At 37.1% G+C, this 26,443-nt stretch overlaps 1 protein-coding gene across 8 annotated transcripts in view; it reads left to right on the forward strand.

Annotated features, from left to right (window-relative positions):
* Positions 1-26,443, forward strand: part of MAP4K3 (mitogen-activated protein kinase kinase kinase kinase 3) — a 188,464-nt gene that overhangs the window by 89,996 nt on the left and 72,025 nt on the right. For 6 of the 8 annotated variants that reach the window (XM_027966908.3, XM_027966910.3, XM_027966909.3 and 3 more), the window contains exons 3-7: positions 5,510-5,600; positions 17,377-17,441; positions 22,426-22,481; positions 23,045-23,092; positions 25,422-25,464. In XM_027966908.3, the coding sequence (XP_027822709.1) occupies positions 5,510-5,600; positions 17,377-17,441; positions 22,426-22,481; positions 23,045-23,092; positions 25,422-25,464 (303 nt within the window). Of the gene's footprint in view, positions 1-5,509; positions 5,601-6,413; positions 6,594-17,376; positions 17,442-22,425; positions 22,482-23,044; positions 23,093-25,421; positions 25,465-26,443 lie in introns of those variants that run through there. The other 2 variants (XM_060412248.1, XM_042248081.2) reach the window with 2 other exon arrangements.

Consider the following 26,443-nt stretch of genomic DNA (forward strand, 5'->3'; position numbering starts at 1 on the left):
AAAGGCAAAGGAGAAAAGGAAAGATACACCCATTTGAATGCAGAGTTCCAAAGAATAGCAAGGAGAGATAAGAAAGCCTTCCTCAGCAATCAATGCAAAGAAATAGAGGAAAACAACAGAATGGGAAAGACTAGAGATCTCTTCAAGAAAATTAGAGATACCAAGGGAACATTTCATGCAGAGGCTCAATAAAAGACAGGAATGGTATGGACCTAACAGAAGCAGAAGATATTAAGAAGAGGTGGCAAGAATACCCAGAAGAACTATACAAAAAAGATCTTCATGACCCAAATAATCACGATGGTGTGATCAGTCACCAAGAACCAGACATCTTGGAATGTGAAGTCAAGTGGGCCTTAGGAAGCATCACTATGAACAAAGCTAGTGGAGGTGATGGAATTCCAGTTAAGCTATTTTAAACCCTAAAAAATGATGCTGTGAAAGTACTGCACCCAAAATTAGCAAATTTTGAAAACTTAGCAGTGGCTACAGGACTGGAAAAGGTCAATTTTTGTTCCAATCCCAAAGAAAGGCAATGCCAAAATGTTCAAACTACCACACAATTGCATTCATCTCACATGCTAGCAAAGTAATGCTCAAAATTTTCCAAGCCAGGCTTCAATAGTACATGAACTGTGAACTTCCAGATGTTCAAGCTGGATTTAGAAAAGGCAGAGGAACCAGAGATCAGATTGCCAACATCTGTTGAATCATTGAAAAAGCAAGAGAATTCCAGAAAAAACTTCTGTTTATTGACTATGCCAAAGCCTTTGACTGTGTGGATCACAACAAAGTGTGGGAAACTCTTCAAGAGATGGGAATACCAGACCACCTGACCTGCCTCCTGAGAAATCTATATGCAGATCAGGAAGCAACAGTTAGAACTGGACATGGAACAACAGACTGGTTCCATATCGGGAGTGGAGTACGTCAAGGCTGTATATTGTTACCCTGTTTATTTAACTTATATGCAGAATACATCATGTGAAATGCCAGGCTGGATGAAGCACAAGCTGGAATCAAAATTGCCGGAAGAAATATCAATAACCTCAGATATGCAGATGACACCAGCCTTATGGCAGAAAGCGCATAACTAAAGAGCCTCTTGATGAAAGTGAAAGAGGAGAGTGCAAAAAAGTTGGCTTAAAACTCAGCATTCAGAAAACAAAGATCATGGCATCCAGTCCCATCTTTTCATGGCATATAGATGGGGAAACAATGGAAACAGTGAGAGACTTTGTTTTCTTGGGCTCCAAAATCACTGCAGATGGTGACTGCAGCCATAATATTAAAAGACGCTTGCTCCCTGGAAGAAAAGCTATGACCAACCTAGACAGCATATTCAAAAGCAGAGACATTACTTTGCCAACAAAGGTCCATCTAGTCGAAGCTATGGTTTTTCCAGTAGTCATGTGTGAATGTGAGTTGGACTATAAAGAAAGCTGAGTGCCAAAAAATTGATGCTTTGAACTGTGGTGTTGGAGAAGACTCTTGAGAGTCCCTTGGACTGCAAGGAGATCCAACCAGTCAATCCTAAAGGAAATCAGTCCTGAATATTCATTGGAAGGACTGATGTTGAAGCTGAAACTCCAATACTTTGGCCACCTGATGTAAAGAACTGACTAATTTGAAAAGACACTAATGCTCACAAAGATTGAAAGCAGGAGGAGAATGGGATGACAGAGGGTGAGACGGTTGGATGGCATCACGGACTCAATAGACATGAGTTTGAGTAAGCTCTGGGAGTTGGTGATGGACAGGGATGCCTGGGTTGCCGCAGTCCATGGGGTCACAAAGAGTCGGACACAACCAAGCGACTGAACTGAACTGAACTGAAGTTTTTATTGCAAGTTTATGTCATAGTTTAGAGCAGATGTTCAAGTTGTTGGATGAAATTTTTCTTATGATGACTCAGAGACCCAGACTTCTCACATTTTCTGGGACCTCACAGTGTCATGTAGCCTGCTAATGGAAAAATAAAGAGCAGGAAAAGGGCATATTTTTTTTGCCCACATCCCATTGGCGAGAACTAGTCTCTTAGGCACATCATGTTGACAGGGAATGTGTTTTGACATGTCTTTTGACTGGCTGATTGCCTCCCAGCAGTAACTTCCCTACTGTGAAAGGGAGAGCGCAGATTTTTTGTGTATGGCTAGTCAGCTCTGTCACATATAATGTTGATAGTAATTATGTGTTAATTTCCTATGGCTACATTTGCAAATCCCACACTTGATGACTTGAAACAGCACAAATTTATTCTTAATCTTAATGTTCTGGAATTTAGAAGTCCAGAGTGTATTTCATTGGGTCCAGATCAGAGTGTTCACAAGGCTGCTTTTCCTCTGAATACGCTAAGGGAGAATCAGTTTCCTTGCCTTTTCTAGCTTCTAGAGCTACATTCCTTGCATTTGTTAATTCTTGGCCTCTTCCTCCATCCTCAGAGCCAGCGGCATAGCATCTTGCTCCTTGCCTTCTTATAGTCAAGTCTCCCTCTGTGCTGCGCTCAGTCGCTCAGTCGTGTCCGACTCTTTGCAACCCTTTGGACTGTAGCCTGCCAGTCTCCTTTGTCCAGGGGATTTTTTAGGCAAGAATACTGGAGTGGATTGCCATTCCAAGTCTCCCTCTCCCTCCTCTTACATTTGATCTTAGCCCAAAAATGGAGCAGTGATCCCCTCTGCCTCCTGTTAAAAGGGCACTTGTGATTACACTTAGAGGGCCCACCCTAATAATTCAGGATAATCTTCCCATTGCAAGATCCTTAAATTTAATCACACTTGCGAACCTCTTTTTGCCATATGTGGTAGCATTAACAGGTTTCGGAGGTTAGCATCTGGCTATCCTTGGAGCCATTATTCAGTCTACTAAATATCTAATATCTTTTACCACTTGGTATGTGTCATGTTTATTCCGAGAACTTTGCATGTATTTGTATTTTTCTGCCTGCCTACTTGGTTTATTCATGATCTCTACTCTACTTCTAGGCTTGCCTGTTTTTTTCAGTTAGGTTTTGTTTTTATTTTTGCCATCCTTGCTTTACTTTCATGTCTAAAAATTTTACCAAAAACTCCTAGACTCTCAAAATTGCTAAGAATTTGCAGTATCCAGTTAGGTATGCTAAGATCTAGGTGGGGAGGGCTGTTAATTTATTTTTTGGAATATTTCTCTTGAACTTTGAAGAAAGTCCTTTAAGTCTTTTAGTCTCCTTTGGATTAATATAATAAACTGTTTTCTCTTTTCCTTCTCAAATCTATCTTTTTCAGTTACCTTTAAAAATCAAATTGTCAGTTTTTTTCCTTTGGATTTTTTTTCCCCGCAAAAATGTTGAATTTCATTTGGCCATTGTCCTAATCACAGGAATTGACTTAATAGGATAAAAAGGAAGCACTTTGTATCAAGATTTGCTGGGAAAAGAGATAGTTGAAGACTTAAAGTCACTGGTAGGTTTTAGTAAAAGCACAGGAGTAGCAAGCAAACAGTTGTGTAAAACATGCTAATAACTGGATGAAATTAAACCAAAAGCCGATGTTCCTGATTTGAGTCATCAGGTAGAGGCATTAAGTTCTGTCAAGGATTCATTCAGACAAATGCATATTATTGATTACATATTAGGTGCTAGGGATACAAAGATCATAAAAGCATCAATCTGTTCTGTAGGATGTATCAGTCCAGTGAGGATGTAGACATGTAGACATTGATGCTTGCAGGTGTGACAGAAACTACAACTCAAGGTGGCTTAAACAGTACAGGGAATTTATTGATCAAGAACAGGTATATCTGGAAATGACCAACGCAGATGAGATTTCCAAGTTTACTTACTTGTCACATGCCTTTCCCCTTCTCCCCTTTTTTTGTTTCTTCTTGTTGTTTTCTGCAGATCAGTATTGTTCTGGCTCCCTTAGAGGTTGTGTGATGACTAACAACTTCAGGGCTGCTCCCCCAAAGAGAGAAGCTGTCCTCTAACCATTAAACTAAAGTTCTGGAGTTCACTTTGTCTCAACTTTGATCTCCTGTAACCCAGTTACCAGATTGGGGAAAAGGATAATCAAGAGGCAGGTGAAAAAGCAAAATTTAGAGCTTTCAAAGTAGTTAGTATATCCCTGAAAATGGGTATTAGTCTCATTATGGCTTTATTATTTTTATCTTGGATTTTTCTTAATATACTGAAAATCAGGGATTCTTACTAGTGGAAAGTAAACCCAGCAGAATATCCTCCTGGTTTAGTGATTTTCTTTTGAAATTTTGAAAATATAAAAATTTGCTACTGTCCCTTTGGAGATGTTTGATTTTCATTTCAGTGCAGAAATGACAAATCTGACATGCTGTCTCCTCTCTACTACTTCTTCCCTGTAACTGGGACTGTATTGAGTTCATATGTTTCACAGTTAGGCTACTTCAGGCCTCAGTGACATTTACAGGTGGCAGATGCCAAGACCGGAAATGTCTTTTATGTGCTTTTATGATTTAGACTGGTTTGGGACGCCTGTTTCGACTTTGCCACTAATATTCGTTTAATCAGATTTTTCATAGTATATAGTCACACAGAGTCGGACACGACTGAAGCGAGCTAGCAGCAGCAGCAGCAGCAGCGCTTTAAAAACGGAATTAGTAACAAAAGCTGCTTTGATTTAAATGCAGGCACTTCTACATGTTCTTTTTCTGCATGGTCTCTGGTTTACCACCTTGCATTCATGGCAGTTCTTTTTCTATGACAAGTGTTCATTCAGGAGGCATAGTGTGTGCCATTGTTACAGGATTGCCAGATCTTATTTCGAAGAATTTGGGCAAGGAGGAAAGGAGTAGAAGGGGAGAGATCATTTGCTTACAGTCTGACCAGGCTTAAATACAATCCCATTCTACATCCGAGCACACCTGGGACAAGGCACTGGAGGATAGGCCTGTGTGTGGGGACCACCTGGTAACCCAGTAATGCTAAAGGCCGCTCAGCTCTACACAGAGAACTGGAGGTACATTTGATAGTCTGGGTGTCTAAGGGTTCCTACCCTAACTTTAAAAAGAACTGTTTCTTTGTGTAAACTTATATTAAATGTTATTTGCTAATAAAGGGAAAAATAATGTATTTCTAGTGAATCACGTGATGATTATATCCAGGGCATAATTGTAATAATAATAAATGCTTATCTAATGCTTTCTCTGTGTCAGATACTGTTCTAAGCATTTTACATACATTAGTTCACTTAACCCTTACAACAGCCCTATGAAATAGGTTATTACTATTTTTTAGCCCCATTTTACAGAGGAAGAAATTGGCACAGAGAGATCAGGTAACTTGCCCAAGTCCACACAGCTTCGTCAGGGACAGAGTTAGGATTCGAATCCACACAGTCTGGGGCCAGAGTTCATACTTTTAATCGCTGTACTTTACATTCTGTCAAGAAAGGACTGAAGTTGTTATTAAAAATAATATCAGCATAATTTATTATGTTTTGAAACAAATTGATGTTTTGAAATTTACCTGCTAAATATTCAACATGCTTATTTTTTATTCTAGGAGAAGACTTTGCAGTTGTGCAGCAAGAAATTATTATGATGAAAGACTGTAAACACCCAAATATTGTTGCTTATTTTGGAAGCTATCTCAGGTACATTGTTTGTTTCCCTTATGAAAAGCAGTAATGATTTCTGTCATTTAATACATTTAACAAAATTAAGTTAGCTCAAGTACCATGTTTTGCATATTTCTTCATGCTTCGGAGATACAATATTTTCACATGAATGGAATTTTTATGACCTCTCTAATTCTGTAGCCAGTACCACAGTCTGTGATACGTCTGTTGTACTCTTGGGAATTCTGGATGTAGTTTCACAAGTAAAAAGTTCTATGGTTAGTCTTTCTGTGGTAGAGATCTAAATAAACCATTCTGTTGCCCCTTTCTTCTAGTCTTGGGTGAATTTAGAAAGCATATCTGTTGTTTTTATTAGAACCTTTTTTTTTCTTTTGTGCTTCTATCCTCAGAGTATTGCATCATCCCTTCCTTTTATTTTATCCAAAGGACTATGAATTATAATTATTTCACTAGCTTCTTATTTTCCCAGGTACTAAAGTGAACTTAGAAAGACTGAGTTTACCACCCCTTGTTTTGTTTGGCAGGACCAGGCTGGGTTTCCCAGATCATATTCCATAGGGGATGACCTCAAGTTCAAATCTTGTGTTTCATTCACTTCTGTTTGTAGTTATAAGTTGAACACTATAACCTAATTGTTTTCAAGGTTCCTTCCAAAAGGGGGGATTGCAGAATGTTTTCTTAGGTATTAAAAAACAAAACAAAACAAAAAAACTCCTGTTTGGTTTCCATACGTTGTAGGGTAAGTAAGATAAGGATGTAACTTATTACAGCGCCCCTTCCATCTGTGAGCCAAGTACAAAACACTTCTCCTCTTCTGATGCAGGCACAGCATATGGAAAAGACTGGGCAGTTCTGCCCTCTCTTCTTTCCAGCTTGTGAAAAGCCAACCGGACCAACTCTTCTTGATTCTAACTACTCTTGGACAGCTTTGATTGCCCACCTTCATTGAGGTCGAAGGGTGGGTTTAATGGAGACTTTAGTTCACGTAGGGACAGGTACTACCCCCAGGTCAGTGACTATTAAACATTTTGAATGGGTTCTTTAACAACCAAGTTGAAACTGCTTTAATGGTGAGTGGTTCAGACAATACTCTAACAACCGTTTCTGCATCAGTTTTTATTTTATGGACCGACCCAGCACAGGCAGTTACTGATATCAGCTCAAAGAAGTCTCTTAAAATCTTTTAAACTCATGATACAAATAATCGATTGCTATCACTATGTTAAAATTATTTCAGAACAATTTGTTTTACTGTTGGTTCTAACAAAATGACCCTGCTTAGACTCATTTGGGAAAAGTATTACAAAGTTTTCTTCCTCCAAGGAAGAATAGGTAATTTAAGAGTTTCTGTGTTTCCCCAAAGACATTGAACTGAGCTTTTCTCAAACATGGCCTGAATCTTCTAGAAGTATGGGACCATCCACAGTCTAACCTGTTATTCCGATAGCTGCACCCATTTACATGGCAACCTTGGGGTGGTCTTTTTATGAAAGAGACAGTAGTATAGTTGCTAGTTTAGAGAGCCTAGAGTTCTGGAATCAGGTTGGTTGAACCCTGATGCCATCACTTACTAACTGTGTGACTTATGGCAAATTACCTAATCACTCTGTGCCTCTGTTTGCTCATCTCTAAAATGCAGATAATAGATACATGATGTGATAGCAAATGAGGATAATCGGTAAATACACATGTTTAGAACAATGATTACAACATAATAAATACTCAATAGTGTTAACTGCTATTGCTACTACTATTGGTACAATTGCTATTACTATTAGCTATTTTTAAAATACCATCAGGTCAGTGCCTTATTTGATTTTTTTCAACAATGCTGTTAACAATATTACTCTGGTAAATAGTCTTCCAGTTTTACAAATAAGGTGTTTGAGAGAGTTTCCTGCCAAGTATTTAGTTCCCAGTCTCATTTCAAATTATTTACAAAAGCTTTCTGTGATACTCTGCTTGTGGATCACATGACTTTTGACTTGGCCTTTCTACTTCTTGGCAAAAGAGCTGACCAGATAAACTTGTAACATTTCACATCTTACCCCCTGTCCTGCCCCAGAAGATCCCCCAAGCTCATGTTACACTAAATTGGACATTAGACTTTCTGGCTTCCTTAGGCAGGAGCCTTCTCACACAGGTTAAACAGCAGAACATTTGATCTTGTTACCAGAATGCCGAATTCCTTTGGGGCTTATATCCATTTTTGTTGAGGCTTTGGGCAAAACAGCACAAGTTTGTAGTCACATACTCTTTAACCTTAACTTTGAGACTTGCTGCAAGAGAGCCAGTTTGAGGTTATGCCTAAAAAAAATATTACTTCCTTTTAGATTTCAGGAAACATGTATTCTGACTATATTTTGAATACCCTTTTTTTTTTTAAGTAAACTTTTTTTTTTTTTTTTACTTTATTTTACTTTACAATACTGTATTGGTTTTGCCATACATTGACATGAATCCACCACGGGTGTACATGCGTTCCCAAACATGAACCCCCCTCCCACCTCCCTCCCCATAACATCTCTGTGGGTCATCACTGTGCACCAGCCCCAAGCATGCTGTATCCTGCGTCGGACATAGACTGGTGATTTGATTCTTACATGATAGTATACATGTTACAATGCCATTCTCCCAAATCATCCCACCCTCTCCCTCTCCCTCTGAGTCCAAAAGTCCGTTACACACATCTGTGTCTTTTTTGCTGTCTTGCATACAGGGTCATCATTGCCATCTTTCTAAATTCCATATATATGTGTTAGTATACTGTATTGGTGTTTTTCTTTCTGGCTTACTTCACTCTGTATAATCGGCTCCAGTTTCATCCATCTCATCAGAACTGATTCAAATGTATTCTTTTTAACGGCTGAGTAATACTCCATTGTGTATATGTACCACAGCTTTCTTATCCATTCATCTGCTGATGGACATCTAGGTTGTTTCCATGTCCTGGCTATTATAAACAGTGCTGCGATGAACATTGGGGTACATGTGTCTCTTTCAATTCTGGTTTCCTCGGTGTGTATGCCCAGCAGTGGGATTGCTGGGTCATAAGGTAGTTCTATTTGCAATTTTTTAAGGAATCTCCACACAGTTCTCCATAGTGGCTGTACTAGTTTGCATTCCCACCAACAGTGTAGGAGGGTTCCCTTTTCTCCACACCCTCAAAAGTAAACTTTTAAAATCAAAAGATAGTGTACATACAGAAAAGTGTGCAAATATCTGTATAACTGGATGGATTTTTTTTAAAGAGGGTACTTTTATTTTAATCTGAATATAAGAATACAAAGGGCAAAACTGTCCAGAAACCATAATGAAACAGACGAAATTAAGGTTATTATTATTATTTTAAGTGAGGCTGTGTTCATTTGGAGTTGAATGATCTGACATAGGAGTACTGGGATTTTTTAGGGGGATTTGTTGTTGTTTTGTTGGTGGTAGATTTTGGGGTTTTTATTGTGGTTTTTGTTCTTTTTGCCACAGGGCAGTGCATGTGGGATCTTAGCTCCAAACCCATGCCCATTGCAGTGGAAGCTCGAGGTCCTAGCCACTGGAACACCAGGGAATTCCCAGTGCTATTAGTTTAAATAGATAGTTTTATTCTGTAACTTGTATAGCTAATGAAATAATATGAAAGCAAACGGTAGTATTAATATAAAATAGCAGTTAATCCTCTCTTTCTTTATTCTTCAATAAATTCTTCCCTACTTCCCTAGGTAAAGTCTAGACCCAGCCAAATTCAGACTATGGGATAATGATCACTAGCCTTGTAGGGTGTTAGAGCTGGAAGGGACTAAGAGGTCTTGTCACTTTAGCCCACTCTTTTTTTTACTGATGAGAAGATGGAGTGCTGGATAAATGACTTCTTCAGGTTATCCAACTACTCATTGTAGGCACTGGGATTTAAACCTGGCTTTGCAGGTACCATTCTTTTAGGTATAGGTATTACGTAGTCCAGAAAGGGCAGATTTAGCCTCCAAGGAAACGTGGTTTCTTGGATTCTTTCTCATTTTACAGAAGGCAAGGAGCTTGTTTGTTTGAACTTAATACAAGCCCTCTAAAATATATATTATTCTTAGTGACTTTCTTCTATCTTGTTGCCATTGTAGCCTAGTATAACAAATTTAGGCCAAAAATTGAGGAAATTGAACTAATGTAGTTTGTTAATAAATTTCCCCTCCAGAAAATTAGACTTAACCCTTGAATTTACTGAATAGATGACCAGCATATAATTAATTTCAGAAGCATATTTTATAACAGGATTATAGTGAGCTATGATCACTTCCCAAGGAAATCTCAAGACTGAGCCTCCTGTAAAACAGGAGCCTAATATTCTTGATGGTGCCTTCCTTACTTGCTCTTCAATATCCTTAAAAGCCTGTGTTTATTCCAACAAGGACCTCCTGTAAAACACAGGGAACTTTATTCAGTATTCCATGGTAGCATAAATGGGAAAAGAATTTGAAAAAGAATTGTTATTGTTGTTTTTCAGTCACTGAGTCATGTCTGATTCTTCATATCCCTGTGGACTGAAGCACTCCAGGCTTCCCTGTCCACTGTCTCCAAGAGTTTGCTCAGATACATGTTCATTAAATATATATATATATCTACAGCTGAATCACTTTGCTCTACACCTGAAGCTAATGTGTAACTAATTAACTATGCTCCAATATAAAATTAAAAAAAAATTTTTAAAGGCCTGTGTTTATCGAGTGCCTAATTATACATACTATGCAATAAGAGCTGAATATATAAAACATTTCTTTGGAAATTTAAATAGTCCTGGTTTCATATATATATTTATCTATGTATTTCTGTGTATATATTTATAAAACGACAGAGGTAAATCACTATAGGCCTATTCTTTATTCCCAGAAGAACTTCTTTTAAGCTTCTTTTAACTATTGTTTCTTTTAAGCAAATTATGATTTTGACTTCAGATTGCTTCTGAGCTTTCCTTAGCCCAGAGTATCCTTTGAATAACAGCAAATGCTCCTCAAAAGATAAGCCTTTGGAGGATCAGAGCCGGAATTGTAAAAACAATTTTATTTAGATGATGAGATATTTTAAACCTTTGAAATCCAGTGTACTTGAACATAATTTAATTTACAGTAATAATATACTTATAAATCACCACCACTTACAAAGTGTTTTTATGTTATTTCTTAGCATGTCTGGAGTGCTGTATTGATTTTTTCTGGAGATGTTAAGATAGATAAAACAGCCCTTGCCTTTAAGGATCTTATTATTGAGTAGAAAAAACAAATATGAGCAAATTGCAACATGATGTGCTAGGTGGGGCCCTCCAGGTGGTGCTAGTGGTAAAGAGCCTGCCTGCCAGTGCGGGAGCCATGAGAGGCCTGGGTCAGTCCCTGGGTTAGGAAGGTCTCCTGGAGAGTGACAACCCACTCCAGTATGCTTGCCTGAAAAACCCCATGGACAGAGAAGGCTGGCAGGCTACAGGCTGTTGGGTCGCAAAGAGTCAGATGTGACTGAAGGGACTTAGCACGCAATATGCTAAGTACAATAATCATTTTGATGTAAGTTACAAAGTGGTGAAGATGGTAGAGTATCTGATTTTGCCAAAGCGAGTCAGAGAGAGCTCTTTGAATGATATGATTCCCAAATGGTGTTAAAGGGTTAGTAAGCATTTACTGTGGTGTGTGCATGTGTATAGAAGATTATAATTTCTGACAAAGGAAATGCATGCATGGAAAAATCATGAAGTGTTCAGGAGACAGCTAATAATCTCACATTAAAGCTTAAGGGGAAAGGGTGTAGTTCAGAAGGTAAGGCTGAGGAGATTTAGGCAAAGAAAGAAACCTTTTATGCCTTAATTAAGAGCTATAAGTGTAGAGCATACTTGTTGGAAGGCTTTAACTCAGAGATAGTATATTCTGTGGGGGAGGAACTTGGAGTGTAGGAGATTAAGACAAGGAGTCAGTTAATTTTATACAGTATATTTATTACAGTAATCCAAGAAAGAGATGGTAGTCTCTTGAGTCGTACAGAAAGTGGAAGAAATTTTTTTTCTAGAGCCAGAGAGAGGACTTGCCAAGGAAACCACAGAATCTTAACTAAAAATGCCTTTTTGAATGTTCACACTATGAAAATTAAAATTACAGTTAAGTCATTTTAATTTATACCTAGTTACTCTCTCTTTTAGAGCAGGACATGGCAATCCACTCCAGTATTCTCGCCTGGAGAATGAGACAGAGGACCTGGCAGGCTACAGTCCATGGGGTCGCAAAGAGTCAGACATGACTGAAGCGACTTAGCACACACACTGTTTTTTAAAAAAAGAAACTTAATTTTGGAATATGTTTGATTTACATAAAAGTTGCCAAGATAGTACAGAGAGTTCTCTCAGCTTTATCTGATATTAACATCTTGCATAACCCTGGGATATTTGTTAAAACTTAAGAAATTAGCTTTAATACAAAACTATCAGTTAAACTAAGATACTTCATTCGAATTTCACCAGGTTATGCCTGATGGTCCTCTTTAAGTGTGAGAGATTTGATGGAACTACCTTACAAGGTACTTTCTTACACCAGTATTGCTGGGGTATTTCTACCGAACATTTGTTTTGAGGGGTGCTCATATGTGGGTTTATGGAAAAAATAATTTGGGGATGGAGCAAATCAGAGAATTTGTATCTCCTCTTTTTCTTCATCTTCCCTCTCCCCTTCTGCTGTTTGTTCTCCTCCTCCTCCTCCTCTCCATTCTCCCCTTTCCAGCTTTTCCTGTTTCCCATCCTCCCCTTTCTTCTCTTCATCCGCGTTTCCCCACGCGTTCCTCCTTTTCCTACATCTCCTCCTTCCATTTCTCCTTGTACCCTGTATCCCCCAACCCCACTGGTTTTCTCAGAGCCCTTTAAATATCAGTGACATTGTTAATTTCCGAGAGAAGGCTAACACATGACATTTCTAACACTCATTTCACTGTCCCGCGGTTAATTTTGAGGGAGCATGCTTCACACAGAGCTGCTGTCCTGTGATCCATTCTTGCTCAGATACTATGCCAAACTGGGGCTTGTTAGGTAGAATTACAGAGAAATAGGTCACCTTGTATCCCCTGAATACATAGCTACCCCACATTGTTAAAGGGGAAGCAGGTGGATGGGTTCCATATACCTTTTTGGAAGGCAGTCACTTTTTTTTACATATGTTTAAAAATGAACCAAAACATTTTAAATTCAGCTCACATTAAAATAAGTTATCCTAAATTAAAACTCCCAGCAGTTAGTGAACTTTATATTTTTCACATGAGGTGCGAGGAATAGCTTGGTGTGCCAGTTTGTAGCAGACATTCAAGAGCTGTTTATCCTTGGTGATCATGCTCACATTTTTTCTTTTAAAACATTGTTATATTTGGGCAAAATATATAAATAATTATGCTTAGTTTTTCAGTCAGTATTGGAAGGTTAAAAGGTGTGTTGTATTGATAGAAATGATAAACTCTTCAATGAAATATATATTCTAGTAAACACTGAACTAGAAGGTGAGAATAGTGAATTTTGCCCCTATTTATTTTTCTATTCCTTGTCAAACAGTCCAATGATTTTAGAGGATAAGAAAGAAGAATTCTAAGGATTTGTTGAGTCAGGAAATTAAGAGACACATATATTTACCTCAGTGATTAATTGTATTTCAGTCCCAAATACCCAGTGACAAAGATTTTACAATTTATTGGCCTGCATAAAATGGACTAATGTGATTCAAGTTCTTTCCTGTTAGAGAGATGGCTTGGTGAATGACCAAAAGCAAATGAAGATTCACCATCACAAGAGAGACATTCATGGAACAGATGGAAGTCATTTTTCTAATAAACTCAGAATATTCAAGCAATTTTTATAATAGCAGAGTTAACTAAATAGAGAGTTATAAAGGTGAAGTATTTTAGACCTCTTGAAAAGTAAAATATTAAGTGTATTATTTCAGTTTTTTTCCTCAGTCTATAAGTTGGAAAGTCATTTCACATAGAATGAAGAGAAAATTGTACTTTTAAGCAAGGTAGGCAAAGGAGTAGACCAGCTTCAAGGAGAGGATGGTGTAATACTGAAATATGTTAAAAAGCAGAGAACTCATTTCCTACATCCATTTTCTTTACTAAAGGAGAATTGTTTTCAAAGTAGCAAGGGTAGGAAAAGCATTATTAAGAAAGAATTGAAGCACAGATAGATGAGTAGACAATTATAGAACACTAGACACTTTACATGAATCCAATCCTTTTTAGATTTATATAAAATAGATCTCATTACTGTACTGAAAATATAGCAGACATGATTGTCATCCACTGTCACTGAGTGCCTTTTGACGAATAGGAGAGATGTCAAAAGATCAGTGATCAGCATTGACCAATTCGGAAAGGAAAGGTGATTTCTAGAAAATATAGACCATTAAACTTGTCCGTCATCTGTCCCCAACAAGCATCTAAGATAATTAATCACATAATTAGCACTTATAAGAAGGAAGTGGTGATTAACACAACTTTAGTAAGAAGTTACATCAGATCACTCCCATCTCCTATTTTTTTCCTCTTAAAAAAGAAAAGGGCAGTTTTATCTATTTACATCTTCTCTGAGTTCTAGGAGCAATGTAAGCAGTGTAAATAACTGCCCAACAAGATGAAATATACGAAAAGAAGTAGAAATGGCTTAACGTTTATTGGGCTTATTAAATTCGAGGTCCTTTACTAAGCAGTTTACGTGTTATTTCTGTTTATCCTAAGCAGATCCCAGAACAGCCATTCAGCCAGTTTTTGTAAGATGTGAGGAGTCCCTGTTGCCTGTTTGCATAATCACTTGCAACAGGAATTTTACATCAGATTCATGTGCAGCAGATGCGAAAATATTTTAGAGCCGTAGTTCTCAAAACATTTTGATCTGAAAGCTCATTTTTTTCTGCACTCTTAAAAATTATTGAGTACCTCAAAGAGCTCTGGTTTCTATGGATCATATCTATTGATATTTGCTATATTATAAACAAAACTGAGAAGCATTTGAAACAAGAATACATAAGCACATATCCCAATAGCCATCAGAGGACTGACATCATCATCCCACTTCTGCAGCCTCTGGAAAACTCCACTGTATTCTCAAAAAAGAGTGCAAAGGGCAAGTAATTTTTAATGTTGTTATGAAAATGGGTTTAACCTTGCTGACCCACTGAAAGGATCTCTGGCACTCTTAGAGGGCCCCAGACCATACTTTGAGAAACATTGTCCTAAAGAAAGGATTCAGTTTAGAGAGATCAGGCTATGAAATCCTGCATTATACATATTGAATTTTAGTCTAAGCATCATTTCAAAGAATATTGGTTGACGGACTTGCCTGAGTCTTATACCTCTCTGTGCAGAGAGGTGCCAGGTGGTCATTCTGAGCAGTATACTTAGAGTGCTATTCAGTCACCAGTGGAAAAATTTCTTCTTAAGCTCATTAGTAACCTCACTTCTTCTTGTTTAGTCAGTAAGTCGTGTCTGATTCTTTGTGACCCCATGGGCTCTATCCTGCTAGGCTCCTCTGTCCATGGGCTTTCTCAGGCAAGAATACTGGAGTAAGTTGCCATTTCCTTCTCCTGGGAATCTTCCCAACCCAGGGATCAAACCCATGTGTCCCGCATTGGCAAATGAATTCTTTACCACTGAGCCACCTAGGAAGCCCAGCTAGGTCATGCTTCACCGTCGGCTGCCATGTCTCAGTTTCATCGGTGCGTGGACCACGTGTAAATGTGAGGTCCCGGTTTCTTTCGCTGGGCTTCACTCTCTTCAGCTTTGTAGAATCATGGCAGTTTGTTCTCTTGTGTGCTGACCACACTCTTAACGGTCTGTGTTCGCTTGCTACGTGGTGCATGGTCCATCGTACCCAGCCAGGTCAGCTCACCCCTCAGGTCTGCTCCGTCACACCAGCACTGCCATACATGTCCACTCCTCACAGCAGCTCCACTTGTTAGTATACTGTTCGTGCACTGCTCTGAGGGCCTCCCTTGTGGCTCAGCTGGTCCAGAATCTGGCTACAATGTGGGAGACCCGGGTTGGGAAGATCCCCTGGAGAAGGGAAAGGCTTCCCACCCCAGTATTCTGGCCTGGAGAATTTTGCGGAGTCATACACGACTGAGCGCCTTCCACTTTTCACGTGCACTACTCTGAATAGTACTTAGCTCTGGGTGCCACATTTTAAGAGACACTGACAAACTAGAGACCTCCCAGATGAAGGTCACTAAACCGAGGCATCTACAGACCGCTGTTTGACAGTATGACCTCAGCCCATTCTAGCTTTGTGTCTTGCACTCTCTCTTCAGGTAGCCTGAGTTCAGCTCATGCTAAATCATCCACAGTCTCTCAAATGTGGGTCTTCTTTCAGAGTTTCGTTCTTTTGCACAGACCTTTTCCATGTCTCTTGGCAGTGGGTTCCTACTTTAACTTCAAGACCCAACTCGAATGTTTTTTCCTCCCTTAAATATCCCTTATAACTTGGCTGGTTATTTTACCTCTAGGTTCTTGCAGAACTTATACAAGGCCGGATTGGTCATTAATCAAACTATAATCCCGTCCAAGGGCCACCAGACCTTTTCTGTAAATGGCCATATAGTAAATAAACACTTTAAGTTTTGTGGATTTTGTGTGTTTCTATCAGAATAGCTCACCTTTGCTTTTAGTACAAAAAACAGCCACAGATAATATGTACGTGAACGAGTTTGACTATGTTCCAATAAAACTTGACACAGACACTAAAATTTGAATTTCACATAATTGTCATGTCCAGAAGCCTTTTGACAACCCTCCCCCAACCATTTAAAAACATGAAAACCATTCATAATTCCTGGCCATGCAGAATCAGGCAGCAGGTTAGGTTTGGCCCACTGGCCATAGTTTGCCAACCCTGCATCTAATCAATTTGTTTATTCTTTCAATCGCTCGTGTATTCATTCATTTATAGAATAAACACTCATTTACTGGATACCTAGGCACTATTGATACAGGGGTGAGAGACAGACATATTATGAAGGCAGAATCTTCTGTGTTAGACTGAGCGTGCTGAATTCAGAGACTTTCTATTGCATCTCTGCCCTCCAAGAATAGTACATTTCCTGGTACATTTTGAGATGAAGTAATTAATGATTCAACAAAGGAATGAACAAAGGAATAAGCAATTATTTCTTTGCTAATTATTTCTCCTGTGACTTATGATTATGCTGTCGTATAATGTAAATGTGAAAGAGAAATTCTACTAAAGACAAGTGAGTGATAGTTCTCTTTTTTCTTTTCTTTTGTTCTAAGGGATAAATTTTTAACAAAGGTTATTTTGGAAAGATCTTTGTTGAGTCTAGATATGAGGGTAAATTTTACATTTTGTCTGTTTTGTTGATAGGAGCACCACCAAAGTGATGTAGTTTAAGATGTATTGCTATTCTATGTGATAAATATTCTATATAATTTTTGGTATAAACCTTCTAATTAGCATTTAACTTTTATAATACAGTCATAAGGTAGATGGATAACTGATGGAAGGGAAGTTTTTGACTAAAGGGACATTTTATCTCATTTGAATGTGCTGGATGACGTCTATATATCCTGCAAAAGGTGTATTTTAAGAATTAAAACCTTAGGTTGAGTTACAGTAGCACATAAGTATCGAAGGTTTGTTTACTTATAGAGATTAGCTTCTCTCTTAAATAGCACGTTGCATTTATGTCGTTTTTCAAGGTATTAACATTACAGCTTTCAAATACTTGTCACTTCAAGTAGTTTTAATCATGACAATGTGATAATGCTTATTTTCTTTTTATAGGCGAGATAAACTTTGGATTTGCATGGAGTTTTGCGGAGGTGGTTCCTTACAGGATATTTATCATGGTAAGACCAAAAGTTGTATGTTAAAGAGATTAAGTAGAATGTCTTAAAATACAGTTATTTACTATATTAAACATCAATGTTTTGTGGAAAGTATGTTTTGTCATTTGGATACATAAGGAAATTTAAGATATATATAGGCAAAAGGAGCATTTGCTTTCTAAGTTAGAAAGCTGCATGCAGTGGAATTATTTGCTAATTCTAAGGAAGACATTTTATATATAGTTAGTTCAGTTGGAATAGGAAACAGGAAATGATAGATTTTCTAGAAGTGTTTTAGAAGGTGTAATGAAGAAAATGGGCTTTAAATTGGTCTTTAAAAGATCGGTGAACTTTGGGTACAAAGAAGAGAGCGATGTGCGCTCCTGGGGATGAAGCAGCAGCAGAGTGACGTGAAGGTGTGACTCGAGATTGCTCTCACTGTCTGGGGTGTGTCTGGGATCAGATCCAGAGAGCCTCGAAAGCCAGAAAGGGACTCACTGGGTAGTCTAGTGGCTAAGACTCATTGCTTCTACTGCAGGGGGCATGGGTTCGATTCTTGGGCAGGGAACTTAAAAAGGCCGGAAGGAAAAACATGAGAATATTGAGTATTTCTGCTTCATGAAAAGTTACTTATTTTCTGAGAATGTTTTTTATTAAGTGTGGCTATTCTTTGTATTTGAGAATTTTTTCCTTTTTATTAATAACATTTTGATTCAGTGAAAATTGAAAGATATTTGGCACCATTTGCATTACAGAACATAGTGTTTCTGAAAGTTTGTTAAAAATTTTAAAAACTATTTTCCCCTTTTATTGTCTTCATTTGGACTAATTTCTCTACTATGGTTTCCATACTGATTGATTTAATTTCCTTCTTTCTGAAGTTTTTTCCAGCTAAATCTCCTGGTGGTAAACTCAGTCTTTGATCCTCATTCTTAAATGATAGAGTAAGCAGACATAGGCACATTTTATCCTCTGGCAGATGTTTTCTATCAGCATTTCAAAGATACCAGACCATTGTCCTCTCGTTTCTGTAGTTGTTGGTACCTTCTGCTAACTATTGATCCTTGGCAGGTACTCTTCCTTTCTTTCTAATTGCTTTTAAGATTTTTCTCATTTCTGGTGTTTCTAGTATCTACATGTAGATTACTTTTCCTGCTGGGAACTTAAAATGCTTAGCTATGAGATTTAGTTCTTTTATCAAATCTGACAATGGCTAATTACTGTCTCTTCAAATAGTTTCTCCTTCAGTTTCTCTGATTGCTCCTCCTAGAATTACCATTCCATGTCTCTTAAAGTCGCCTTCATGTTTTCCAGTTTTTAGTCCCTCAGAACACTGAGGATACTCATAGCCATCTTCCAGTTCACTGATTGTACACATGTGATAAGTACATCCATTAGGTTTTCATTTTTGGTGACTGTATTTTTCATTTCTGAAAACTGATTCTGTTTCAGGTCTCCTTCAATTTTTTGTCTTATTCTTTTCTTGTAATTTTTCATCTGTTCTTCTACACCTTTAGTTTTTTGAAGCATATTTATTTTTCAGTCTTAGGTTGCTTCATAATTTCATCAGATACGTATGATTCATCTCAGATGTCTGATTCTGCTTTCTTCATTAGGAAAAGCCACTTGTTACAGAAACAGGTTGTCATGTTATCTTTCCATATCAACCTTCTGATGGAGATGACATAGTAATATGAATTTGTTGGTGCTGATTGGTTTATGAAGAATCTATGGAAGAAATAATTTTGTATTAACTTGGGTGCTGTCACACATACATGCTGAGGATATACATGCTTATACACAACTCCAAACCCTCTTTCTCTGCATTCACCCCTTTGATTTCACCTAGGTTTCTACCAAGTAACCTCCTCAGGGCAATGTATGCTTCTATTTGGCTGCAGTCTACAGTGCTGCCTACTCACATAACCATATAAAGCATGTACTTCCGTGTGTGTGTGTGTGTGTGTGTGTGTGTGTGTGTGTCTGTCTGTTTCCTCCTCTCTCTCTCTCTCATCATGTTGTCATTCCATTGGGAGTAGTATAAAATATGCTGGATTACCTTGTTTGGTCAAAGAGATGTTCTACTTTTCTAATAACCACAGTGCTTATGGGTTTTTGTTTGTTTCTTTGCTGGCATATACAAATTATATTCTGATCCATTATGCAGTTTTTTTTACTAAAGCGGCTTTTTAAAAATTATTTATCTTTATTTCTAAAGTACCATTAAGTGAATTTTTATATTTTTTTCTTTATGTCCTTAATTCCATCATCTACTCAGTGTGATTTTCTTAAATTTAAATCTTCTTAAAAGGTGAACCATATTAGTTATCTGTTGCTGTGCAACAATGATCTTAAAATTCGTTGTCTTAAACATTTGTTATCTCACAGTTACTAAGGGTCAAGAATTAAGAATGGCTTAATTGGGTGATTTGCCTTGTAGGACAGGCCAAAACATGCATAAGACATTTGGTCCGTGCTCAAAGTCCTTGCGGTTTGGTCCTGTGCAATGAGCGTATTTGTTCATACCACATGGTTTTATACAGGACCTGATATAGTCATCTTTTAGCATGGACCAAATGCCTTAAGGACATTGTGGGCAGGACCAAATATGAACAAATACCAAGAGCCTTTTGTTGTGAATCGAAAGGCTTACGGAGGTTTTAGGCAGAACCAAATGTCTGCTAAAATGGGTGGTTTTAGTTCATGGTCACTCATGAAGTTGTAGTCAGACTTGCCTGGAACTGTAGTCATCTGAAGGCTTGACTAAGGTTGAAGGACTTACTTTCTAGATAATTCACTTACATCAGTATTAGCAGGAGGTCTCAGTTTTGCCATGTCGATTTCACCATAGGACAGCTTGAGTCTCTTCATAGGATGGCAGCTGATTTCTCCCAGAGGAAATGATCCCAAAGAGCAAGGAAGAAGCCACAGACTTTTTATGATGTAGTCTTAGAAGTTGTGTTCTGTCACTACCATTACAGTTTGTTCTTTAAAAGCAAGTCATTTTGTCCAGCCCACTCTCAGGAAGGGAATTAAGTTGCAGCTCTTGAGGGGGCTGCATCAAAGAATTCATGGACATGTTTTTGACCACATGGCTGGGGGCAATGGGGCAAATCCTTCTCCTCTCCTTTTGTTTACTTTTCTTTGCAGAACTAACATTAGAACTTTATACTGTTGCAACATAATAGATTTTTTGGTCTCTGTTTTTCATTGAACATTTTTTTTTTTTCTGTTTGATGTTGTCCTTTAACAACTTTCTACACTCTGTTAAATCATTTATGTTGAATTTTTTTCTCATTCATTTCATAATTTTGAGATCATCTTCAGTGGGAGTTCCATATGACTTTAAAGAGTGTGTCCTTTCAACAATGTTGGATTCTTTTCCCCAGGGCTCCAGTGGCCTCATTGTTTTCGATATATATTTGAACTCTAAACCTCAGTGAAGAAGCGACCTTATGAATTCCAAGAGAAGATATCTTTCTCCCCTGTCCAGATCCCAGGCCATGACACATCCCTAGTCATCTCCTGATGCTTATCTGCTACTTTAATGAAGATGTAGCCCTTTGAGGATTCTGGTTTTATGTGGGTGTTTGTTTAAACTCTTCCTTTGCAGACCTATAACCTTTTCTTCTGTGCTCACGTAGGGGATAAAACTAAAGCCATAGCTTACTAAGATTGGCCTTCTAAGAGACAGCTAGAATATTTGACATTTTTACCATTCTGTTTTTCATTTCTCTTTTTGCTTTTGGCTTCTGGGCAAGTGTCTTACTGTTTATAAGCTTAGCTAGGCATTTTAAAAATTATTTTAAAATGTTTACCTGATGTTACTTTCAGGGTTTTCAAGTTACCTTATTTGTCATATTGTGGGAACAGACTTGTCAAGAAGGCCTTTCTTACTGGATGACAATAGGCTTATAAACCACAGAAAATAGTTCCTATATGGTTTATCCTCAGACACTGAAATTTAGCCTTGTCCCTAAAAGATTTAGATTCCCTAAAATAATCTAAGTGAAATAGATTCTTCTCTCCCACAGTTGTAAAATACAGGTAGTCTGAACTACACATTTTTACAAAACATTTAAGTTTGTATAAGTGGGAGATCACTATCTAGTATATGATTTCATTGTTGGGATTTAATTGAATTTCTGGAATAGTTTCTCCCGTGTAACTTACTTCTTATATTCTAAAGTGATTTAATAGTGAAAAAGAAAAAAACTGTTTGAATGTTTTTCATAGTCAGCAGATGCACACAGAGGAAATACTATTCAAATATTATGATATTAAACTATATATATATATATATATATATATATAGAGAGAGAGAGAGAGAGAGAGAGATGGAAAGATGTCCGTGATAAGTAAAAAGGCAAGTTCCAGAGTTGTATGTGTAATATGATTCCATTTGTGTTTATGTGTGTGCACTGCCTACCTGCACTGTATAAAATATCTGTATAAAGTCATTGCGTGGAGATAGGCCACATTGTTGATTTTGTTTAGTAATAGTGGTTTGGATCAGGAAGAAACCTAACTCTGTTGATTGAAATTTTTTATAGTGAACATGTGTACTTTTACATCTATAAAGCAAATAATTTTAGGGGAAAAGTATTGTTTTTAACTTAGCCAATAATACATGTTATGTCAGTTTTTTTTTTTAAGTTTTAATAAAAACTAGTTAGACATCTTGACTGTGCTTTCTTTAACATTTAAGAGGTATTATGATCAGGTATAAAAAATGAAAATGTAAATTAATTTCATTGACTATTTCACTGTTTTATTCATTCTGCGAACATTTGGTCAATAGCCTTTCCATGGCAGGCACTGTTCTAAACACTGGGGATACAATGAACAAATCAGATTTTTTTAAATTCCTGCCCTCATGGAGCCTACATTTTAGTAGACTTTAAAATATTAAGTCTGTTGCTTAGTGGAACTTTTACAACTTTGTCTTTTATTGAAAAAAGACACTTCGAGTAATTCTATTAACATTAATTTTCTCCTCTTATAGTAACGGGACCTCTCTCAGAACTGCAAATAGCGTATGTTAGCAGAGAAACACTACAGGTAAATTCAATGCTAATTGAAAAGTAATGTTCTTTATTAAACTAAATGTTTGATTATTGTGTATAAGCTGTTAAGTAGAATAAGGATTAAATATTCCAGTTTGGAAAATTCTTGAATTTGCAAATTGTATTTGCAAATAAACTATTTAAAGCTTTAGTATGATAATATACCTTGTAAAATTGGATTTACTTATTTACTTTTATATATCTCTTAGTACCAAAGAAAGTCTTGAAAATTAAACGCTCTTATGGAATTGAAACTCATTCTGATACTAATTGGATATTTATTTTTTAAATGTTATTTCAAACTGAGCAGAGTTTAGTGAAAATTATTTGTCTTAGGAAAATTAGCAGTTCAGAGTGAGCTCTGCCTCTTTCCTTTTCTTGATTCTTTTATCTTTTTGGATATTCCAGTAAAATAAAGTGATTGTCCCTAGAGCTTTCTTTGATGAGTAAATAAGTAAGAGAGACTACTACTCAGTTAACCACTGTAAATCCTAGAGTGTTTTTTGTAGTAAAGTCTTATTACTGTTTCTGCCTTTTTTTTTTTTTTTTAAACTCCAGGGATTATACTATCTTCACAGTAAAGGAAAAATGCACAGAGATATAAAGGTATATATCATATGTTTATTTAATGGCCCTCTTCTTCTTCTTAAAATATTCTGATCAAACTGAGCAAAATTGTCTCAATTATTCTATTTGATGAATTTGTTGTCTTAATATGTTGCTATAATAAAGTTGAGTGATACTTTGAAGATTTTCATTATTTTTTTTGTAGCAGCTCTATTGAGATACAGTTTACATACCATCAAATTCATGCCTTTTAAACAGTACAATTGTGGATTCATGTTTTAATAACACATTTTATCTTGTTTGTAGTTATTTATTTATAAAATGTAAATTAGGTCCATAACTTCCACTAATTTACGGTCTTTAGGAGGTTTCTGGTTGGCCAAAATGTTTGTTCATCTGTAAGATGTTTAGTAAATTTTGGCAGTCTTAAGAAACTGTCTTTAATAATGTATCAAGATGGATAAATTAAACCTTAACCTTTTCTGCTAGTCCTTAACTGGCAGGGGAGAGCAGGTGCGCCAGACATGCTTGGTAAAACACCGTTATGGTAGGACTCAGGTTATTTCCAAAGATAATTGACATCTCCTTTCTTCTTCCTCATCCACCTTACCTCCTGAGGTTTTCTCTAACAGAAAGGTTTAGCCTTTTGAGGGGGAGGGGTGGATCATGTATTCTTTGAGTCTCTGATGAAAGCCATGGACTCTCTCCTCGGAAAATGCCCTTATGCACATGCCTTCAAATTGTGCATGAAATTTCAGTGGACTCTCAGATCACCTGCTGAGATCCTCTGCTTTAAGTAAGCCAGTTAAAAGACATAAGAAAAGAGCCTTGGATTCAAAGGTAGGAGGGATCCTAAGAAGATAAGTAGATCAAGAAAGATTCTGTCATTGGCACTTCAGTGATCTGGAAGAAGTGAAAGATTTCTGTTGGAAATGGAGGTTGGAATGGTTTCTAAGCAGAGGGAACAGTGTGGGCCAAGATACAGAGATCAGAATTTTGGGGTCATTTTAGGGATTGTAAAGTCCACATCTTACAGGTTGAAGAGAAGGAAATGTAGGAGAGTGTTAAGAGATGGGGTTGGCCAGGAGGTTTGGTGCTCCATTATGCAAAAGTTTGTGTGCTAGACTCCAGAGTTGGGCCTGATTAGCTAGGTTCCAGCCATTGCCACTGTTTCTCCCCGTCGAAGCCGCTTATGGAATAGCCTTCTAGCTGGTCTTCCTGCTCCTGTTCTCAAGTGGTCCTACAAGCAGTTCTCTACCTCACAACCGAAGTGACCTTTTTAGCTCAGATCTTGTCACCCTTCTGCTTATAAAGTACCATTGGCTTCCCATGATACTCCATATATATTCAGACTTTTTAACGTGGCCATTAAAGTTATGCATGATCTGGCTCCTGCTTTCCTCTCTGACCTCATTTCACACGTCTCTTCGCTTTACTCATTCTGTTCTAGCCGCACTAAACTTGCAGTTCCTGGAACATGTCAAGGTCATTCTGGTCCCAGGACTTTGTATTTGCTATTACTGGAATGCTCTAGATTTTAGCATGACTCTTACCCTCTCTTCATCTGAATCTCTGTGTAATTATCACTGCCTTAGCGAGGACTTTTCTTCCGGCTTTATCTTCAGAGCACTTACCTGTATCAGTCTTTGAACCACTTGTTGGTTCATTCATTCATTCGTGTGTGTTTGTTTTTAGATTTTCTTTCTCTCTTACTTGGATGTAAGCTCCATGAGAGCTGTAACTTTTTTGTTACTATAACCCCAGAGCTTAAAATAGCGTCTGGTTGCTGGTAGTCTCTCAGGGAGAGAGGGATAAATGGGTGTGTAGATGGATGGAAGGAAGGAAGGAAGCAAGCATCATAACCACAGGTGACATGATAAAAACTGTAATTAAAAAAAAAATCTGGAGAGAACAAATCGAAGACTCTGCAAGAGTCTAGTTAGCTAGGGCCTAATTCAAGTTGAAATCGCTACTCTAGTGTGTTTTCCCTTTTCCTCATCTCTCCCAGTTCTCCTTAGAGCTGCAGTAATATCATGGGGTGCAGATTTTGGTTATTTCTTCCTCTTTGGGGTAGGAAGGGATTTCCTGATATTTTTTCCCCAAACATACTCTTATGAAATTGATTGCATCCTGAATCATAGAGGCTGCTTACTTTTGCTTTCTCCTTTAAAAGTTGCCCAAGGAGGAGGGGGGTGCAGCCTATAGAGGCAGTATTTCTATTTAACATTTTAATTGGGCATACTTTAAATCATAAGTATTTCTAGGTCTGAGGCTGCGATTTGTTATTTTAAATGTGTATGTTTAATGTATTATATGTGCGGTCTGATAAAATGTTTCCTACTTTAACTAAAATGTTCTCACTTTGAAGGGAGCTAACATTCTATTAACGGATAATGGTCATGTAAAATTAGGTAAGTAAATTTGAGTTTCATCACTTACACAGATTTATTTCAAAGCATAGTAAGTTTGTTTTACTCTGTAGGACTAGGTTTCCCCTTTCAGCAGTGTCTATATATTTTTAGGTAGACATTTCATTGCAGGATATAACATATATAATCTGTCTGTATCTGTTTCCTCTTCTCTTAAATGGGAATCAGATTTGTCCTTCACATATGATAGATTTGTTATAAATAATGATTGATGATATAATGAATAGTGAAATAATATACCTTGAGATTTCTTTCACCTCTAACCCTAAAAGAATGGAACTTCTAGTAAGAAATCTGTACAAAATATCCCCTGTAACCAAAAACAAGGCAAACAGACAAAATCAAAAAATCCTACCTACTTGCGTAAGCTTTTAAAATAAAACCCAGTATTAACTTACATAAGAATGCGATTTAGATGCTAAATGGGCGCTTATTTTGTAACTTTTGGTTGTCACCTTATGATTAAAGCAGTTCAAAACCTAAATTATAACTTAATTTGAAAGTTTAAGATAGAAAACATGTACAATATAGTAACTTTATAAAATTGTGTCTGTTAGGTTTGAAACAATTATTTTGAACTACATGCCACTACAAAATCAAAATTCAAATATTTATTTTCTAAAAATAAGATAAAACTATTTTGATCTATAGCCTATAATAGGACTAAGCAAATTTAAAAGTACAATAATTTGCATAAAAAATTTCCTAAGTCACCTCTATAGATGAGAAAAGCAGCTATCTAACTATTGATGGCTTAGAGAACAGTTTCCATCTGCAATTTAATGTTTTGTGTCAATATTATGTGCTTGAGAGACCTATATATATCTTAGTTTGTAAAGATTTATAAATCATTTGTTAAAAAACTAGAAAATACAGAATTCAACATACTTAAATAGCAACATAAAAATAAACTGACACAAAGATAAATTTCTTGATAGTGATTGACATTGGTATTAGAATG

Source organism: Ovis aries, chromosome 3, assembly GCF_016772045.2.
Source record: "Ovis aries strain OAR_USU_Benz2616 breed Rambouillet chromosome 3, ARS-UI_Ramb_v3.0, whole genome shotgun sequence".
In the NCBI taxonomy this organism is placed as follows: domain Eukaryota; kingdom Metazoa; phylum Chordata; class Mammalia; order Artiodactyla; family Bovidae; genus Ovis; species Ovis aries.